Below are 16,148 nucleotides of genomic sequence, written 5' to 3'. Positions count from 1 at the left end.
CCAGGGGGCTTCTGAAACTCTCGTTCTGCGTTCATATTGAGGACTCATTTGGTTGGGTCATCGTTGTTTTTAAGCAATAATTCTGGATCTTCTGTGCAAAAAAACCCAAAAAGCAACCTCTTTGAAGCACTGAATGTATAAATATACCTCTGTACAGTACATCTGTACTGTGAATTGGGTCTGCTTTAGCCACAAATAATCTTCCATTTTCTGCAACAGACTCCTTCGCAGTATCTCTGTGGGATGAAGGGATTCTGTGCAGCCCTGCCAAGAAGGACTTAGGGTGCTGATAGACAAAAAGCTGGCCATGGGCCGGCCATGTGCTCTGGCAGCCCAGAAAGCCAAGCGTCTCCTGGGCTGCATCCCCCGCAGCGTGGGCAGCGGGGCGAGGGAGGGGATTCTGCCCCTCTGCTCCGCTCGGGGGAGACCCCCCTGGAGCCCCGCGTCCAGCTCGGGGGTCCTCAGCACGGGAAGGACATGGGGCTGTTGGAGCGGGGCCAGGGGAGGCCACCGAAATGCTCCGAGGGTGGCCCAGCTCTGCTGGGAGGACAGGCTGAGAGCTGGGGGGGTTCAGCCTGGAGAGGAGGAGGCTGCGGGGAGACCTCACTGCGGCCTTGCCGTGCTGAAAGGGGGCCGACAAGAAAGGGGGGGACAGGCTTTTTAGCAGGGCCTGCTGCGACAGGACAAGGGGGGATGGTTTTAAGCTGAAAGAGGGGAGATTCAGACTGGATATAAGGAAGAAATTGTTTACGCCGAGGGTGGTGAGACAGTGGCAGGGGTTGCCCAGAGCGGTGGGAGATGCCCCATCCCTGGAAACCTTCAAGGCCCGGCTGGACGGGGCTCTGAGCACCCTGATGTGGTTGAAGCTGTCCCTGCCCATGGCAGGGGGATGGAGGGGATGGCCTGGAAAGGGCCCTGCCAGCCCAAAGCATCCTGTGGTTCTGTGATGCTATGATCTCCTACTTTCAGGTTCTCCAAGCTGTATGCCTGCTGATGGGTACAGACATTGCCTCGGTAGCAGCCCTCCTCGCTAAGTTATCCCAAGAGGCTCAGCTCCTAATGCTCCAGAGCCCCTAAATGGGATCGTCGCGTGGCAGGAAACCAATTTGCAACTCTGCCGTCTTATGGATGTTGTCCGTCTTTAAGTGGACTAAAAGCTTTCTGTTAAAGTGGTGCCCTGCAAGGCAGTCGCTCCCGCAGCGACCTTCCAGCTTACTTCAGGAGACCTGGGTGGCATCAGTCATCTAAAACCAAACTTGTTTGTTTTTTTTCCCTACCTGCTACATACAAGGCTATGTTTTCCCCTTTAAAGACGAAAATCTGGGTGTCCAGGGTTAAAAGATATTGGAAATACTTTATATTCATGCTAACTAGTTCTGCTTGACCCAAAACCAGTTAATAATGGTAACATGCTGGTTGCTGTCACTCGTCAGCTAATGGAAATGCTGGTGCGTTCAAAGAGATATCGGTAGCAATTTCTGGGGCGTTGAAACTCATCTTCTGTGACACTGATTTTGGAGGGCTTCTGCAAATCCGATGGTGTTGCGGTGGGGGTGGGTTTTGGGTTTTTTTTTTTTTGTTAGAGCTCATCCCTATGCACTGCGTGGCCTGTAAGAGAGAAGCTCAGCGAGTTTTGTTCAGCCACTTGAGCCACCGCGGTCTGCGGTTGCCGGAGTACCCTGTTAGGTGGCAAACCTTATTTCAAGGTAGTTACTGCTGCGGGGTTTGCTCTCGATTAGGCAGAACGAGAGCTGCTTAGCTTAGTTTGCACACCCTCACCTCTACGTGTTGTTAAGGATGTCAGGGTGGTATGGGACTGCTGAGCAGTTAAAGCATCTTCAAGTTCAGCTCTTTGGCCAGCGAGCCTGTGTCAGAACTCTAACGAGGGAAACATCTGCTTAGCCTGCTAATACCTCCTCGTTTCCTTATCTACAGGTCTGCCCATGGTAGCAGAGAAGGTTGAACTACATCAGATGTAGATGCTTAAGTTTTTAACTGACCGTGCTTGGACGGATTTGGAAGCTATAGCCTTTTCCCTGCCCGTGCATCGTGTCAGGGCAACCCTGGGGCTTGAGATGCAACAGCTCTGCCTGGTGCTCTGTCCCTGCGTTACGTGTCCGTGTTCCCTCGCTGTTTAACTTCAGTGGAGCGTGTCTGAGATGAGCTCATTTGGAAGGTCTGTTTCTTTTCCAGAACCTAATCAATAAGATGTGGCTTGGGGTCCCGTCTCAAGACAAAATGGAGATCCGCAGCTGCCTGCCCAAGCTCCTTCTAGCTCACCATAAAACTCTGCCTTACTTCATCAGGAACAAACTCTGCAAAGTCATTGTGGATATTGGCCGGCAAGACTGGCCCATGTTCTACCATGACTTTTTCACTAACATCTTGCAGGTAAGAAGTTTCTAAAGGGAAAACTTGGTTTCATTCACAGAGAGATGTTATTTTGTTTCCTTAAGTAGTGACTTCCCTTGAAGAAGATTAAATAATTGCATGAAAAATGAAGTTGCTTGTTAAATTCCTTTAACTTTGCAAATAACCCCTAGCTTCCTACATGTTACACTTCTTTCTAGTGGTGTACGTTTTTTGACAAAGGAATGATACTATGCAACAAGTATCAACTGCACTTTGAATTTTAAATATTTAGGAGTAGTTGTTGAAAATGTAGGGGTTGCGGGTTGTTCTTTAAAGAAAAAGTCAGTAAAACTCTGGATGCATCTGGATGATTCTTAAAAGCAAAGTTTTTAAGTGTAGCTGTTGGAGACTTTTCACTCAATAGCCAAAGATACCCTAAAATCTTTGGTACCTCGTCATGTAAAGTCACTAATGGGATGTTGTTGGGGTGTTTAAGAGGGCTCGTGCAGGCAGACTAGAGTCTGTATTTGAGGATCCTGGCTGAGACAGTGCCATTAGTTTGAATGTTGGTTGTAATTCAGCATCCTCAGAGTGAAGCCTGAGCCAGGCTAGCAGCTCGCTGCCGCTGGAGCCTACCTAGGCTGGTGCAAACCTCCTCTTCTGCTTTGAGTACTTGTTGCCAGTTCTCTTAAAATTGTTCATAATGGGCTTAAAGAGGCTGAGTGTAAACTGAACTGCTGCACAGTCTTTTTCGGCTGACATAATTACATGATTTGAATGCAGCTATGCCCACAGACAAGCCACAAGGCAGTTACTTAAATAAATCAAAGTCCTTGAGTGTCAGGAGTTTAAGACAAATGGATCTAATATTAATTGCAGAATTAAAAAAATACTAACTTGGCCTGCAGAGCTTGTTACTAACTGGTGTCTTCTCTTTTCAGATAGTTTTCTGTAGTCATGTAGTGCAGCATGCTGCAATTTTTTCCTGAATTGTCAATTTGACAATAAGTGCTCTGAGACAAGTGTCTACACTTACAGTTTTGGCTTTCATTCCACCTGGATCTGAACTGAAATGCTTTCTGAGCTTCTACGGGCTTTTCTAGCACTTTGGAGGTTATCTTAAGTGATTGCAGAGCCCACTTTAGGTATCTATTTTTCCTTAAGCCGTCTCCTTGTGAAGTCAGCTGCGGAGGGAAATGTTCCCATAAATTAATTTCTATAGCAGACACGTTCCAAAAATGTTCCAAGAAAGTGGAAGAAAACCACTAATACTGAACAACAAGACCTCAAGATAACGAAGAGTAGCACAGGAGCAGAATGACTTGCTTTTAGAGTTGCAGATGAGTCCTGCCTCAAGACTGAGGTCATTCGAAGCAACTGTTTGATTCTTTAGCATTAAATTGTTTCCCAGTACGCTAGGTAGTCTCTAAAACTTTTACTGAACCGTTGGAGGGGTGGAGAAGAAAAGTAACTGGGACTATTGTATTGTCATTATGCGAAAACAGTAATTTTACATAAAGTGCTGCTTCCTTAGAGCTATAAAATTTGTTTAGCGCTACTGAAGTGCCGGTGCATGGTATTGCTAAACTTCCTGCCATTGTCAGAAAACATGCTGAGAGAAGGTGTTCAGTCTCTTAGAACTTCCTAACGAGTTGTGTATTTGATTTAATTCTTTAGCTGTCTGCTCCTGTGCCGTTGTGCTTCCTTTCTGAAAGCCGAGCTCAGACTAAGAGCTTTTAGATGGGCTTTTTTCCCCCCACATTTCACCCAACTGTGTAGCCGTAGCGGCGTTAATGCAGCCTGTCTCTGGTTTGGTGGGTCAGAGAGATTAGGACCGGAGTCGGCCTGTATTACCGTATTTATGACTTCAAGGATTAGTTGTAGTAATTGTGATTGGCTTTAAACTTTTTTTTCTTCCCAGAGGGAGCAGTGCATAAATCGTGTGGGTGTTCCAGGTCAGCAGTGAATAGCAGTGTTGTCTTTCGGCCGAAAATAAAACTTTGTCCCACTTGAATGTGTCTTTAATATCCCAGTGGCTACCGAAGGCAAAAATCACCACTTTCTCTGCTCCTATTCCTGCATGTGGTGGAAGTTACTCTTTTTAGGGTAAACGTGATTTGCAGTTTGAGATGCAATAGAGATGCAAGGAGAGGTCGGATCCCTTAGCTGTGTTCTGGTGTCATCTGATATTGGCTGCAGCTGCCTGTCTGTATAGGGAGGGATGGGCTTTTTAATGGGAAACTGCTTGGCCGATGGTGCGGGCTCCCGACCTGAGCGTGGCTGCGGCGGCAGCCCGGTTACGTGGTGAAACTGCTGGTGCTGAGGCGATTCTGAGAAGTGATGATGTCAGCAGAAGGCAGTAAACAGAAGGAACAAACTGTTACTGGTAAACACGCTGGAACGTGTGCAATGACATTATGAAAGCTCTCTTGAAACTCCAAGGATTCCCATGGTACTTGAACTGTTGCAACACCGTAGATTAATGTCTCAAGAAATCGAATATTTGCAGTTCTCTTCCCTCGACATGCAGCACGGCGAACTGCGGGGACTGATCCCCCCTCCGTCTGGAAGCACTTGTAAACTGCTCATAGTGTTACAAATCCCCGGTTTGTCAGCTGATAGGTTTGCAGAACCTTATCATCACATGTTCCATCCATGTCTTTTCCTCTCAGTTAATTCAGTCTCCTGTGACCACTCCCCTGGGACTGATCATGTTGAAAACTACTTCGGAAGAACTGGCATGTCCGCGGGAAGATCTTAGCGTAGCCCGGAAAGAAGAGCTACGCAAGCTGCTCCTAGACGAGGTGCAAACAGTGCTTGGCCTCCTCACAGGTATGAGTTACGGCACTTGCAGCATTGAAACCAATGTCCTCCTGCACCCTCCCTAAGATGCTAGCAAGCTTGCACGTTCTGGGTTCAATGAGGCAACGTGTGGGCGATGTAGCTGCTGCTTCTGCAGTTTGAACACTCAACTCTACCCGTAGGCATTTGGGTCAGCTTACTGTGAAACAAGCTTGTGTAGCAGAGCAGGTGTATAGCTACATATGTCCCCCTCTTTATGAAGAGGGATTGAGATTGCGTGTATAAGCACTCGGCAATTTCTTTGAGCTCACTAAGAGAAGACAATATTCCTTGTCAAAGCACTAAAGATGTGTTTTACCAAAGTTCTCTTGCAGTCTCCAGTGTCTTTGTTAGATCCATCTGTCTTTTAGCAGGCTGTTCTGAAAAAATATCTCTTTGGCTAGGTATTTTGGAAAGCATCTGGGACAAACACAGCGTTACTGCTGCCACTCCACCACCATCCCCAACTTCAGGAGAAAGTGGTAAGGATGGCTAAAGCTACACGATATTATTTCCATGTATTTAAACTTGCAATACCAGGCATGGATTCCTTCCTTTACACTCTAACCTCTTGTAATAACCCTTTCCTAGAGCTTTTCACAGGCCAATAAATTTCTGGTCAGAAAGACAAACCTGACATGAAGAAGCAATTTCCACCGCAGGGGATGCCCCACTGAAAATGCCACCTCACTGAAAAGTGCACATATAGCTTCTTGTTGTCCTCAGACAGCAAAAAGCTTTCTGAAGCGTCAATGCAAAATGCTCTGACATCAGTGAGTTGGCATTGTCCTCTGTGAATTTCAGCTGTAAGCACATCAAAAGCCAGAGTGGAGCAAAACCGAAGCCCTAAGTTAAAAAAAAAAAATTGGCTACGTCTTTGTGCATATATATTGTGAAAGTTTGTTTTCTGCCTATTCCTGTTAGTCTTTTGCGTGGGTGTTTATCTGATCTAAACTCATTTACATATGTATTTCTTAGTTACCTTCAAAACAGAGAATATATCTCTATGTCCTTGTATTTGGCGCACATTTCGCTTATCCTGTTCAGGCGAAATAGAGGATACATGTATAGGGTCACCCTGGGCATAAAGCTGGTCTTGATGACGACCGGTTTCTCTTGTGCCTTGATGTAACACGGGTCGTCGTTACGTTCAGCTTGCCCAAGCATTGTCCAACAGATTGTGGTGCCTTTGTTCTTGCTTCTTGGAAAACAAAGCAAGAAGAAATCCCATGATGCAGTGAAATCAATACATTGCCTGGTCTTGGCTCTGCTTTTAACAAGGAAAAAGAAGGGCTTAAGCTATGGAAACCTGTAATACCGGGTTGTGCGTACAGGGAAGGTGAAACACGTGTGGATCTGACGTTTCTTTCTCCAGGATCATACTGATATCTTGTTTTGTGAGTTCACACAGTTGTGTCAGGTCCCTTTTTCTCCTCGCTCGTCTTTGGGACCTTAAACAGTTAATTGAGAGTTGCAGATCACTTCCTTGTGGCCAGATTGCACCAGGCAGCTTAAGACAGCTGCTTGTGATAAGCTTTTGTTAATGTTTTGGTGAGTGTTAAAGCCTCCAGGTTTAAGTTTGAGTTGGAGCAGAATTTCAAGTGCTGCTTTCCTGTAGAAGAGCTTAAGATGCTTTTATATTTATATACAAAACATAAACTTAAATGGGAAGAAATATTTCCTTGGTTTTAGGTAGGGGGGTGGATTTTGCTGTAGCTAGCAAAAGTTTGGAGAAAAAAAAAATATGGATAATAACAGAAAAGAATAAACTTGTAGTGTCCCTTGGCAAGAGTGAACGTGCTGCTTGGAGAGGGCAGGAGTGCCTGGTGGGACGTTGAGTAAGATTGGGGTCTCCCACGGTAAAAAGCTGATTTATGTTAGTATCGATGCTGTTGGTAGCAAGCGCCTCAGTGGCCAGGAGTGATGCTGTGATGGTACAGAACAGCTGGAATTGGTCGGTGAGCCCCGGTGCACGCTGGCAGATGTTGGTGAATGCAGGCACGTCCAAGGCCATGCCTGCAGGAGGAGGTACCGCCCCGTGAACAGCAGGTTCCGGAATTATCTTGGAAAAAACGAACTCTGTTTTGTTCTGAGGTGCTAGTAGCTTAAACCGATAACAACCCAGGAAATCTATTTTGTTTTCTAGAGTTGTAATAGAAAAAAATAACCAGTGGAACAAATTCGGGGCTGATTGTCAGTGGCAGCCTGGTTGAGATGTCCTCTCAGGTCCTTGGTGAATCACTGGATGGTGCTTGTGCCGAGGCAGCTTTTCACCCCCTGTGCAATCCCCTCGTGGTGCCTTCGGATCCTGTTTCTCAAAGTGAAAGTAGGCTGCATTTCTGTTCTGGGTCTTTCCTTTCTCCCCTTCCAGGCAAAACAAACAAACAAACTTCTTACGCAGCATATTTTCAAGATAATTGCTAGTAATTAAAACTACACTGACGGTTCCTTTAGAAGTTCAGGCGTAATTTCAGTGGGTCTTGCCTGTGCAACCTCATTTATTTGAAACTATTTGCTTTTTTTTTTTTCCTGTGCTCTGCCTTAACTACTCTCTCCATGTTAAAACTGGTTGTGTTTCACGTTCTTGAAGTCCAATAGGAAGAGTGTCGAGTGCTTCCCTCTCAACCACCGCTTGCTCACTTTCTGTGTTTTGTGAAGGACTCCTTTCTTTTTCTTTACTTTCTTTATTAACCAAATGTCCTTTGGGTCACTCTTTGGTGACACGATCGGTCGAAAGACTCCCAGAGTGGAGTAAGAGCACTGATGGGTTGCTAACGTGGAGCACCTACGGGGCTTAAAGCTGGACCCGCAAGTCAGTCGCAGCGAGTGGCAGTCACGGCATTGCGCATCTGCTGGCCTTTGTTTGCAGGCAGAGACGAGCGCGTGGTTGGAAGGTGAGCTATGGGACAAACACGGGGTTAGTGAAACTCTGCATTGAATTCTAATTGTTTCTCTGTCCTTAAAAATTTGTGAAATCTGTAAGCTGACCAAATCTCTTTCCCCACGTGTTGTTATATTTGAGTCTCGCTCATGCAGCAAAGCATTCCTGTTTACTGGTGACAGTTAAACTTTTTTGTTGCTTAGATGAGGCCGCTACCTTTTTTCTCTTTACATTCAGGTGAAATTAAAGGTGTTCCAAAAGGCAAAATAAGCTTCAGAGTCCCTATAAATGTTTAGTGCCTTCCGTCAGAGCCGAAATCTCTTTAGGAACTTGGAAAACCTATGCTTCCTTTTTTTACAGAGGAAAGCAGAGTGAAATGGTTACTTGCAAGTCTTGCATAGTTTTTAAATAGCACTTGAAGACAATGTTCAACTCATTTCTCATACCACTTAAGCAAAGGAACTCTGATAATGTCCTACGTTGGGAAGCATTTGAGTTATTGCATCAGTATGGAATTTACTCGGCAATAATCTCTCGGCCTCCAAGTGTTGCCTTTGCATGATTTATAGCTCTTTACTTGATGGGTCCCTTCCTTAGGCATATTCGCTCACGTATGGTAAACAAATGAGCAACAGCAATGTTTGCTGCTGCTTACTTCTGCAGAGCTAGCCCGATCCCAGCCCCTCCCCGAGGGTTTTCTCCTTGTGCATGGAGGCAGTTGATCCTGTAAATTCATCGCTTGTTTGCAAAGACACCAAATATAACTTAAAATCCCTTAAACTCTGAGCTTCGCTAATTTAACTTGGGTGCAAAGCACTCGGACCAACTGCTGTGAGTTACAGGGACCTAATTTACAGTTTCTGGTGTTGATGGATTAGAGGATGAGAATCTTTGGTTCTCATTGATTTTGGTGGAGTTGGCTGGACTGGACATTTGAAAGAAGCATTCTGTAAAAGCACGATGCAAGCAGCTCTCGCACGGCAGCGTACGTACAGTTGTGAACGTTACCATGGGGGCTGCTTTAATGTTAAGACTAAGTGCAGGGTTATCGAATTCAGCTGAAGCAGCATGATGCCTTAAACTCCTGGAGCGGAGGAGAAAGAAACAATGATAAGGTATGACAGGGAGTTATGAATTTCGTGATGTAAGACATTGATCTTGATGAAAAGTGGAGACTTAAGAGGAATCTGTTCATCATGCGTGCTTTTGAGTACTTCGGAAATAGCTCAGTAAATCACATCTGGTATTTTTGTATTCCTAGTGTGGTGGGTCATTTCACTTTCAAAAAAAGAATGGCTCCGATTTTCTGGGGAGAACTTTAAATTCTGTCATGTAGCAAGTGCCTGTGGATTTCTAAAGGTGAAGAGATTATTTGCACTCAAGGAAGAGAAGTGTATTGAGTAACCTGGGGAAGGGGAGTAGGTTTTCAGCGTGTGGTCTGTGGAAGCCTTGCGAGTTAGCGGGCAGCTTCTGCGGGGAAGGGCAGCCTGGCTGGTGGTGTCTGCTTGGATTTCCATAAAGCTGTTGAGAAGGCTTCTTGCTAAAAGCTTTTGAGAAAGCGAAGGCCATCGGGGATAAGAGGAGTCTCTGCGTTGTTGAAAAATGGGTTGGAAGGTAGGAGGTAAAAGGTAAGTGGAAATGGTCCCCTCTTGCTACGAGGGGGGAGGTCACCTCTGGAGTACTGCTTGGGATTGTGCTTATGGACGTGCAAGGAGGCTTGCTGGCAGCACCAAGATGGTCAGAATAGTGAAGAGGAGGTATGACTGAGGACTGGCAGGAAGATCTTGCATGTCTCTGGGCAAATGGGAGGTGAAACACAACGCAGATAAGTATAATCTGCGTTTGGGCAGGGAGAGCGATACTCGTCTCATGCCAAATCATGGGCTCCAAACTCGCCTTCGGTATGCAGGATTAACTTCTGAGTGTTACGCCAGATCATTCTACAAAAATTCTGATCAGTAGCAGTCAAAACCAGCTAACTGCGATGGTGCTGTATGGAATTAAGGTTCATCTACGCCTGAATAGCGGCGGCAGTTCTGGCCTTCCTGTATCAGTAGGTGTAGAGTAGAAACGAAAGCTTTGTAGAAGGGCAGTAAAGATGATCATAGTAGAATCATAGGATCATAAAATCACAGAAGGCTTTGGGCTGGCAGGGCCCTTTCCAGGCCGTCCCGTCCATCCCCCTGCCATGGGCAGGGACAGCTTCAACCACATCAGGGTGCTCAGAGCCCCGTCCAGCCGGGCCTTGAAGGTTTCCAGGGATGGGGCATCTCCCACCTCTCCGGGCAGCCCCTGCCAGTGTTTCATGATTGAGGGTATTGAATGGCTTCCACGTAAGTAATGAGAAAAGTAGTACTAATCATTCTCTCAAATTAATTGAGGGTGAGGAGCTGCAATAGAAAACTATTGAGTGACACGGGGAAGGTGAATGGAAGGGGATTGTTTCTTTTCCCTGTCTGGGTACAGGAGGCAGGGAATGAAACTAGCAGCTGACAGGCCCCAAAGAGAAACCGTCTTTACACAATGTATAGTTAAGCTGTGGAACTCTGTCACAGAATGTTGCAAATATTAAGTTCACATGGCTTTAGTTGGAGACTGGATAAATTCGTGGAAGGTAAATCCTGAGGCTGTGCAGAATTCTTCAAAGCCCACCTGGCTCAGGAAGCCTTTAATGCGAGCGGTTGGAGGCTGAGGAGTGTGATCTGTGCCTGCTGTGGGCTTTCGGTCGCTGAGAAAAGGTACCGTACTAAGTAGGCTTTTTGGGCTGACTCAGTACATCTGCTCTTACATAGACTCACAGAACGCTTTGGGATGGAAGGGACCTTTAAAGGTCATCTAGGCCAACCCCCCTGCCATGGGCAGGGACATCTTCAACCGGATCAGGTTGCTCAGAGCCCCGTCCAGCCTGGCCTTGACTCCACAAGCTGTCATATGGAAGCAGAAGCAACTTTGCCAAGGTTCGGAGTCACATGGATGCGCCAGAGAACTTGTGCAAGGTTACGTCAAGGATGCTCGACCTTGCGAGGGGAGTGAATTTTATAATAAATTCCTAAAATACACCCCGTGGCATTGCTGTTATCATCTGAACAACAGTTCAGAAAGCTCCAGGATACAAAAATCGCTAGTTCATCTCTGACAGATCTTTGTGCGCTAACTCGCTGAGCGCCAGAGGCCCTGATGGGTTTTGCTGTGTTGCTGGGGCTGGCAGTTGCACCGTTTGAGGGAAATTGCCCTGATTTATAATGCAGATGTGGTTTGTTTCCTAGGTGACCTGTTAAGTAGCCTGTTGCAGAGTCCCAGTGCGGCCAAATTATTGAACCAGCCAATCCCCATCCTGGATACAGAAAGCGAATATATATGTTCCCTGGCACTGGAGTGCCTGGCACACCTCTTCAGCTGGATCCCTTTGTCTACCAGCATCACCCCGTCACTCCTCACCACCATTTTCCACTTTGCTCGCTTTGGCTGCGACACCCGCGTTCGGAAGATGTCTTCTGTCAACGGCAGCAGCCAGAACTCGGTGTTGGGACAAGAGCGTGGCCGACTTGGTGTCTTGGCTATGTCTTGCATCAATGAACTGATGTCTAAGAACTGCGTGCCTATGGAGTTTGAAGAGTACTTGCTACGGATGTTCCAGCAGACTTTCTACCTCCTGCAGAAGATTACCAAGGAGAACAACGCCCATACGGTGAAGAGCCGGCTAGAGGAACTGGATGAAAGGTAAGAGCAACCGAACAGCTAAGTAGCTGTGCTAGGGCCTCTTGCTTTCTAAAGGACTGTCTTTATTATTTTGCGGTCATGCATGGTGTGTCTAATCGCCTTTTTTTCAGAGTACTGTGCTGGGGGAGACAGGCAGAAAGGTAGGTGCCCGCAGGTAAGGTTCTGGTAAGGGGCTGAGTTTGCTAAGGGACCATGGTGGCACAGGTTTGTATTCTTTCCTGTCCTCTTCCTCCCCTTTCCCCCGTTCGTTACTGTTTGACTGCAGGTCTGAGGTGGCACAAGAGCTGAACCTGCCCTTCATTCAGTTGTAACAGAAAACAGAAGAGGCTCAGTGAGGTAAAGGCATTGCAGTATTCCCTTCCCTGGTCGGTATCTGCCTTCTCTGCTTAAACTCAAACATACAAAGAGTGGGTAGATATTCTGCGAGTCATGACTTGAAAGAAAATAGAAGTAGTTTCCTACCCTTCATTGAGATGTGACGATTTCTGAGTGCTTTTCTTTTTTTTTTTTTTTTTTTTTTTAATTTTTAAACACCGAAAGACAGCTTGGGGAACTCCATTCCCAGCAGCGGTGAATGGCTCCACCGCAGAGGCTGTCTGGCATGCTTGACTGGAGGCAGCAGGGAAGCGGCAGAATCTTGGGAGGCTGCGTATTGTCACTTCCCAGAAAGTTACTACTATCCTTGTTGCCTAAAACAGCTCAACTCTTTTATAGCGGATATTCCTGCTTGTAGGAGAGAAAGTGAGACTCGTCTTGCTGTTGCGTTGAGTGGTTGAACCCATGCGTTGGCAGGGTGGTGGAAGGGGTGACGACTTGACACTGCCTCTCGCTGCGGGCCCGCTGTGCGAGCGTGTGCCACGGGAAGGCGGGCAGACTGGTGCCGGCACTGGCAAATAGGTTGCAACTGTGCGAATGTGCTCGGTATCTTGCTACGGATACTTGATGATGGAAATACATTTCTGGTGCTGCTGTATAAAATATTTCTGTTCCCAGATGAAGCAGCAAGGCTTTTGAGGTTTGGGGTTTTTTTGTTGTTTTTCTTTGATATCCACTCAGGGGAAAAAAACATGGGTCCATTTGTAGAGATGACTTGCGTGTTTCTTCTGTAAAATTCCCTTTTTCCATATCTTTACATACACGTATAACTTTGGGATAGTAAATCTAGATTAACCGTCATTTCTATTTAACAATGAATTCTACTTGCTCGTTTTGACTAACTCGCTCTGACTTCAGTATCGCTCGCTTCCTAGAAATAAGACGTATTCTAGGACGGTAGAAATCTGCCACCTTTGCCTACAAGATACACGCACAGAGAGCCAGGGTTACGCTCTGGATTCCAGAAAAGCTCTCCTGGAAGCCCACAATCCCTTTTTTTACCTTAGTTTATTCTTTTATGGAAAACATCAGCAAGCAGCCTTCACGGGCAAGGCTGCGGAAGGGCTGTAGCTGTGTTGGCCTTCACAGAGATGATATTGCCGTATCATTATGTTCTTCTCCTTAGACGTGTTATCCACAGAGATTGTTGGTGTCTGTAACTGCGAGACCCCTCTTTATTCATTGCGAAGGTCTGAAATAGGGATGTAACTGAGATGTTCTGGAGACTGGGAAAATCTCACTGGCTTCTGGAGGAGTGGAGCTCTCTCTGAGCTGACTCTCCTCTCCATGGAAAAGGGTGCAAGGATTTTCCGTTGTCATTTAAGGGCATAGCTATACTTCTATTTCCAAAACTACAGAACTTCCCGCATGAAAGTGTCATCCTGGCTTGGACTAACAAAATCCTAAACAAAATGGGCACTGGAGAAACTACCTTCAGCAGATTGCCATCTTCAGAACCTGCTTGCCCTGGGTCTGTCCTTTCCCTTCCTCTCGTGGTGCTGGTTATTTTTGTTCTGTTACAAAATCAGCGTGGTTTAGAATGGTTGGTACTGCCAAACTAGTCCAGAAAGAGTAAGCTTAAACTGTCTTTTGCTTTATTTGGGTTTGGCTTTAACTTGAAGATCCCAAAATGTGGGAAATGGCTAGTAAGGACACAAGCAATGGCACAGTGGTTCCAGAAGGGGCTTTGGGGCTGGCAGAGCTAGGGGACAAGTAAGAATTTCACGGATCACAGATCAGAGCCTCTTTAGAAAATAAAAATGAAAAAAATTGAAGGCAGTGTTTGGGTCTGGATTTTTTCTTTTTTGCTAGCTTTGCTTTTGAAGTGCTTGGTCAGTGGTCAGATGTGTTTAGTGACGTCTTGTCAAGTAGGCAGTGCCAAATAAAAAGGAAATGTAATCTTCTTGCATATTCAAAGTATTGTGTGGTTTTCGTAGGCTTGTAACAACCAACAGTGCTGCAGCTCTTTGTTAGCTGGCAATGCTTCTGGTCTTGAGTGAGTTTTCATTAGAAAGAGCGGGGGGTTCCCCCCCAAGAAAATCAAGAGTTTGCAGAGGGGGAAAGCAAGGCAGCACAGTAAAACCAGACTGTTCAAGCGTGTCTGAAACTTTGCTAAGCCTAACTCTTTATTCAAAAGAAAAACTTGAAGTACTCTTGCGCTTTAGATCTCTTACCATATGGGAAGGGTGGGCTTCTCTGCACACACACCCCCTTGTCGCTGGATCGCCAGAGCTCTTGCTGTTTGTGTACGATGTACGGGTCCTCTATACTGATGAAATATTTATCGCTTTTCTGTATAGATAGATATGAAGATGATTTCTAACCTTGATGAAGCTCACGTTGCGCAGGGCGTGATCTTATTCCACAATAAAAGCTTACTCCACTGTGGTCTTTCTAATTTTTTCCCCAGTCGCGTACTCAAGAACCCAGCAGTGCTTGCACTGGGGTCATGCTCTTGCTGGCCTCCCCAAAATTTTGGTAGCAGGCTCCTTTTTGGATCTTCACTTTGTACAGTCCCAAGCATTGAGTAGTCCCACGCTTTGGAGGAAGACTTGTCTTTGTAGTCTAATTCAGTCACAAAAACCTGGGCTCAGTTCAGAAACTTCTAGACAGTTGATCTGTATTGCAGAAGAAACCGTCCTTTCCAGCTCTCAACTCCATGGCTCTCCCACTACCTCGTGTAAATGTTTAACGTGTGTATTCCTAACTCCTGCATTAACTTCTTGCTTCCAGCTGAATTCCTCAGCAGTAGAGTTTATTTCACTAATCCTATCTATAGCAGTAAGATGACCTTTGCTATTAAATACTTATTTCTCTAGGGTGGGGGGGATTGTGCTTATTTGCAGGCCTGATTGAACTCAGTTATATTTATCTGAATATTAAAGTTGCTTTTGACTAGACTGTCTTTTCTGCTGTTTCAGGTATTAATGGAATGAAGGGTTGCCCGTCCTGTAGGTAATTGTTGCAGGGCTTTATTTTAATTGTTCTACTGGCTGTTAATTGTAACTTTCTTTTTAATGAAAGGATTTTGAGTGTATTTTATCGCTATTTCAATGAAATTGCTTTCCGTTGTGGCATCCTTCATGTTTTCTCAGTTGTGTTTTTCTTCTTTCCCTTGTAGCTATATTGAGAAGTTTACGGACTTTCTCCGTCTCTTCGTGAGCGTCCACCTACGAAGAATTGAATCCTACTCCCAGTTCCCCGTGGTTGAATTTCTGGCACTGTTGTTCAAATACACTTTTCATCAGGTACAGCCCTGCGACATCGTTTTTCCCTTGGCCTGTTCTCTGTTCTGTTGTCTTGTACAGCAGGGGTAGCTTGTTTTCCCCAGTGAAGCTGATACCTACAGCTAGCCCAGAAAAAAATAATTAACTTGTCGTAGTGCTGGGGACTTGGAGATGGCTTAATGTGCTCTTGGATTTAGTTGGAGACAGTGATCACGTGTAGTTACCTTGGAAGAACAACTTGTCTGTTGTTTAACTTTGCTTCTGCTTTTTTTTTTTTCTTTTGCTAGTCCTTGGAAGGGACAATGTTATCTGGAAAAATTTCTCTAGCTTGCTTGTTTTGTGTTTGGAGATGCTTTTCTTTCTCCTGAAGCTGCTGCTTTAACTGTATCTGAGGCTTTCCTTTTTTAGTTTTAGTCTCAAAAAACCAACCCTGTGGCTTTTGGTACGTGTTACCTTGCTGTAGAAGCTGTCACGATGCAACTCAGCCCTATTTACCACCGTATGTGAATAATGACAAGGAAGCAGATTTATAAAATGCAAGAAGCAGCAAGACCTGGTTAATGCTGAGACCAGCCTTGTGCTAAAGCTCTTGTTCATCTTTTAACGGCTATAAATTTCTCTAGTGACCTCCTAGAAATTCTTCAATAAAGCAAGAAGTTCTTCTCATGGGTTGAAGTGCGTGCTAACTCGTATTTTCATTGTTTTGAAAACAATCGTACCATAGCTCCTGATATTCATTGTGAATTTTGGTG

General features: G+C 45.6%; 1 protein-coding gene across 9 annotated transcripts in view; it reads left to right on the top strand.

The window, feature by feature from the left end:
• XPO6 (exportin 6) overlaps positions 1 to 16,148 on the top strand; it is a 62,270-nt gene that overhangs the window by 22,258 nt on the left and 23,864 nt on the right. For 5 of the 9 annotated variants that reach the window (XM_087734804.1, XM_087734801.1, XM_087734799.1 and 2 more), the window contains exons 4-9: positions 2,194 to 2,391; positions 5,025 to 5,184; positions 5,598 to 5,675; positions 11,341 to 11,794; positions 11,905 to 11,934; positions 15,291 to 15,417. In XM_087734804.1, the coding sequence (XP_087590930.1) occupies positions 2,194 to 2,391; positions 5,025 to 5,184; positions 5,598 to 5,675; positions 11,341 to 11,794; positions 11,905 to 11,934; positions 15,291 to 15,417 (1,047 nt within the window). The remainder of the gene's footprint in view (positions 1 to 2,193; positions 2,392 to 5,024; positions 5,185 to 5,597; positions 5,676 to 11,340; positions 11,795 to 11,904; positions 11,935 to 15,290; positions 15,418 to 16,148) is intronic. The other 4 variants (XM_087734803.1, XM_087734802.1, XM_087734800.1 and 1 more) reach the window with 1 other exon arrangement.

This window comes from Nipponia nippon, unplaced genomic scaffold, assembly GCF_047370975.1.
Source record: "Nipponia nippon isolate SJK-2023a ecotype South Korea unplaced genomic scaffold, ASM4737097v1 scaffold_5, whole genome shotgun sequence".
NCBI classification, from domain to species: Eukaryota; Metazoa; Chordata; class Aves; order Pelecaniformes; family Threskiornithidae; genus Nipponia; species Nipponia nippon.
The sequence above is the reverse complement of the archived record's forward strand: the minus strand, read 5'-3'. Positions and strand labels throughout refer to the sequence as shown.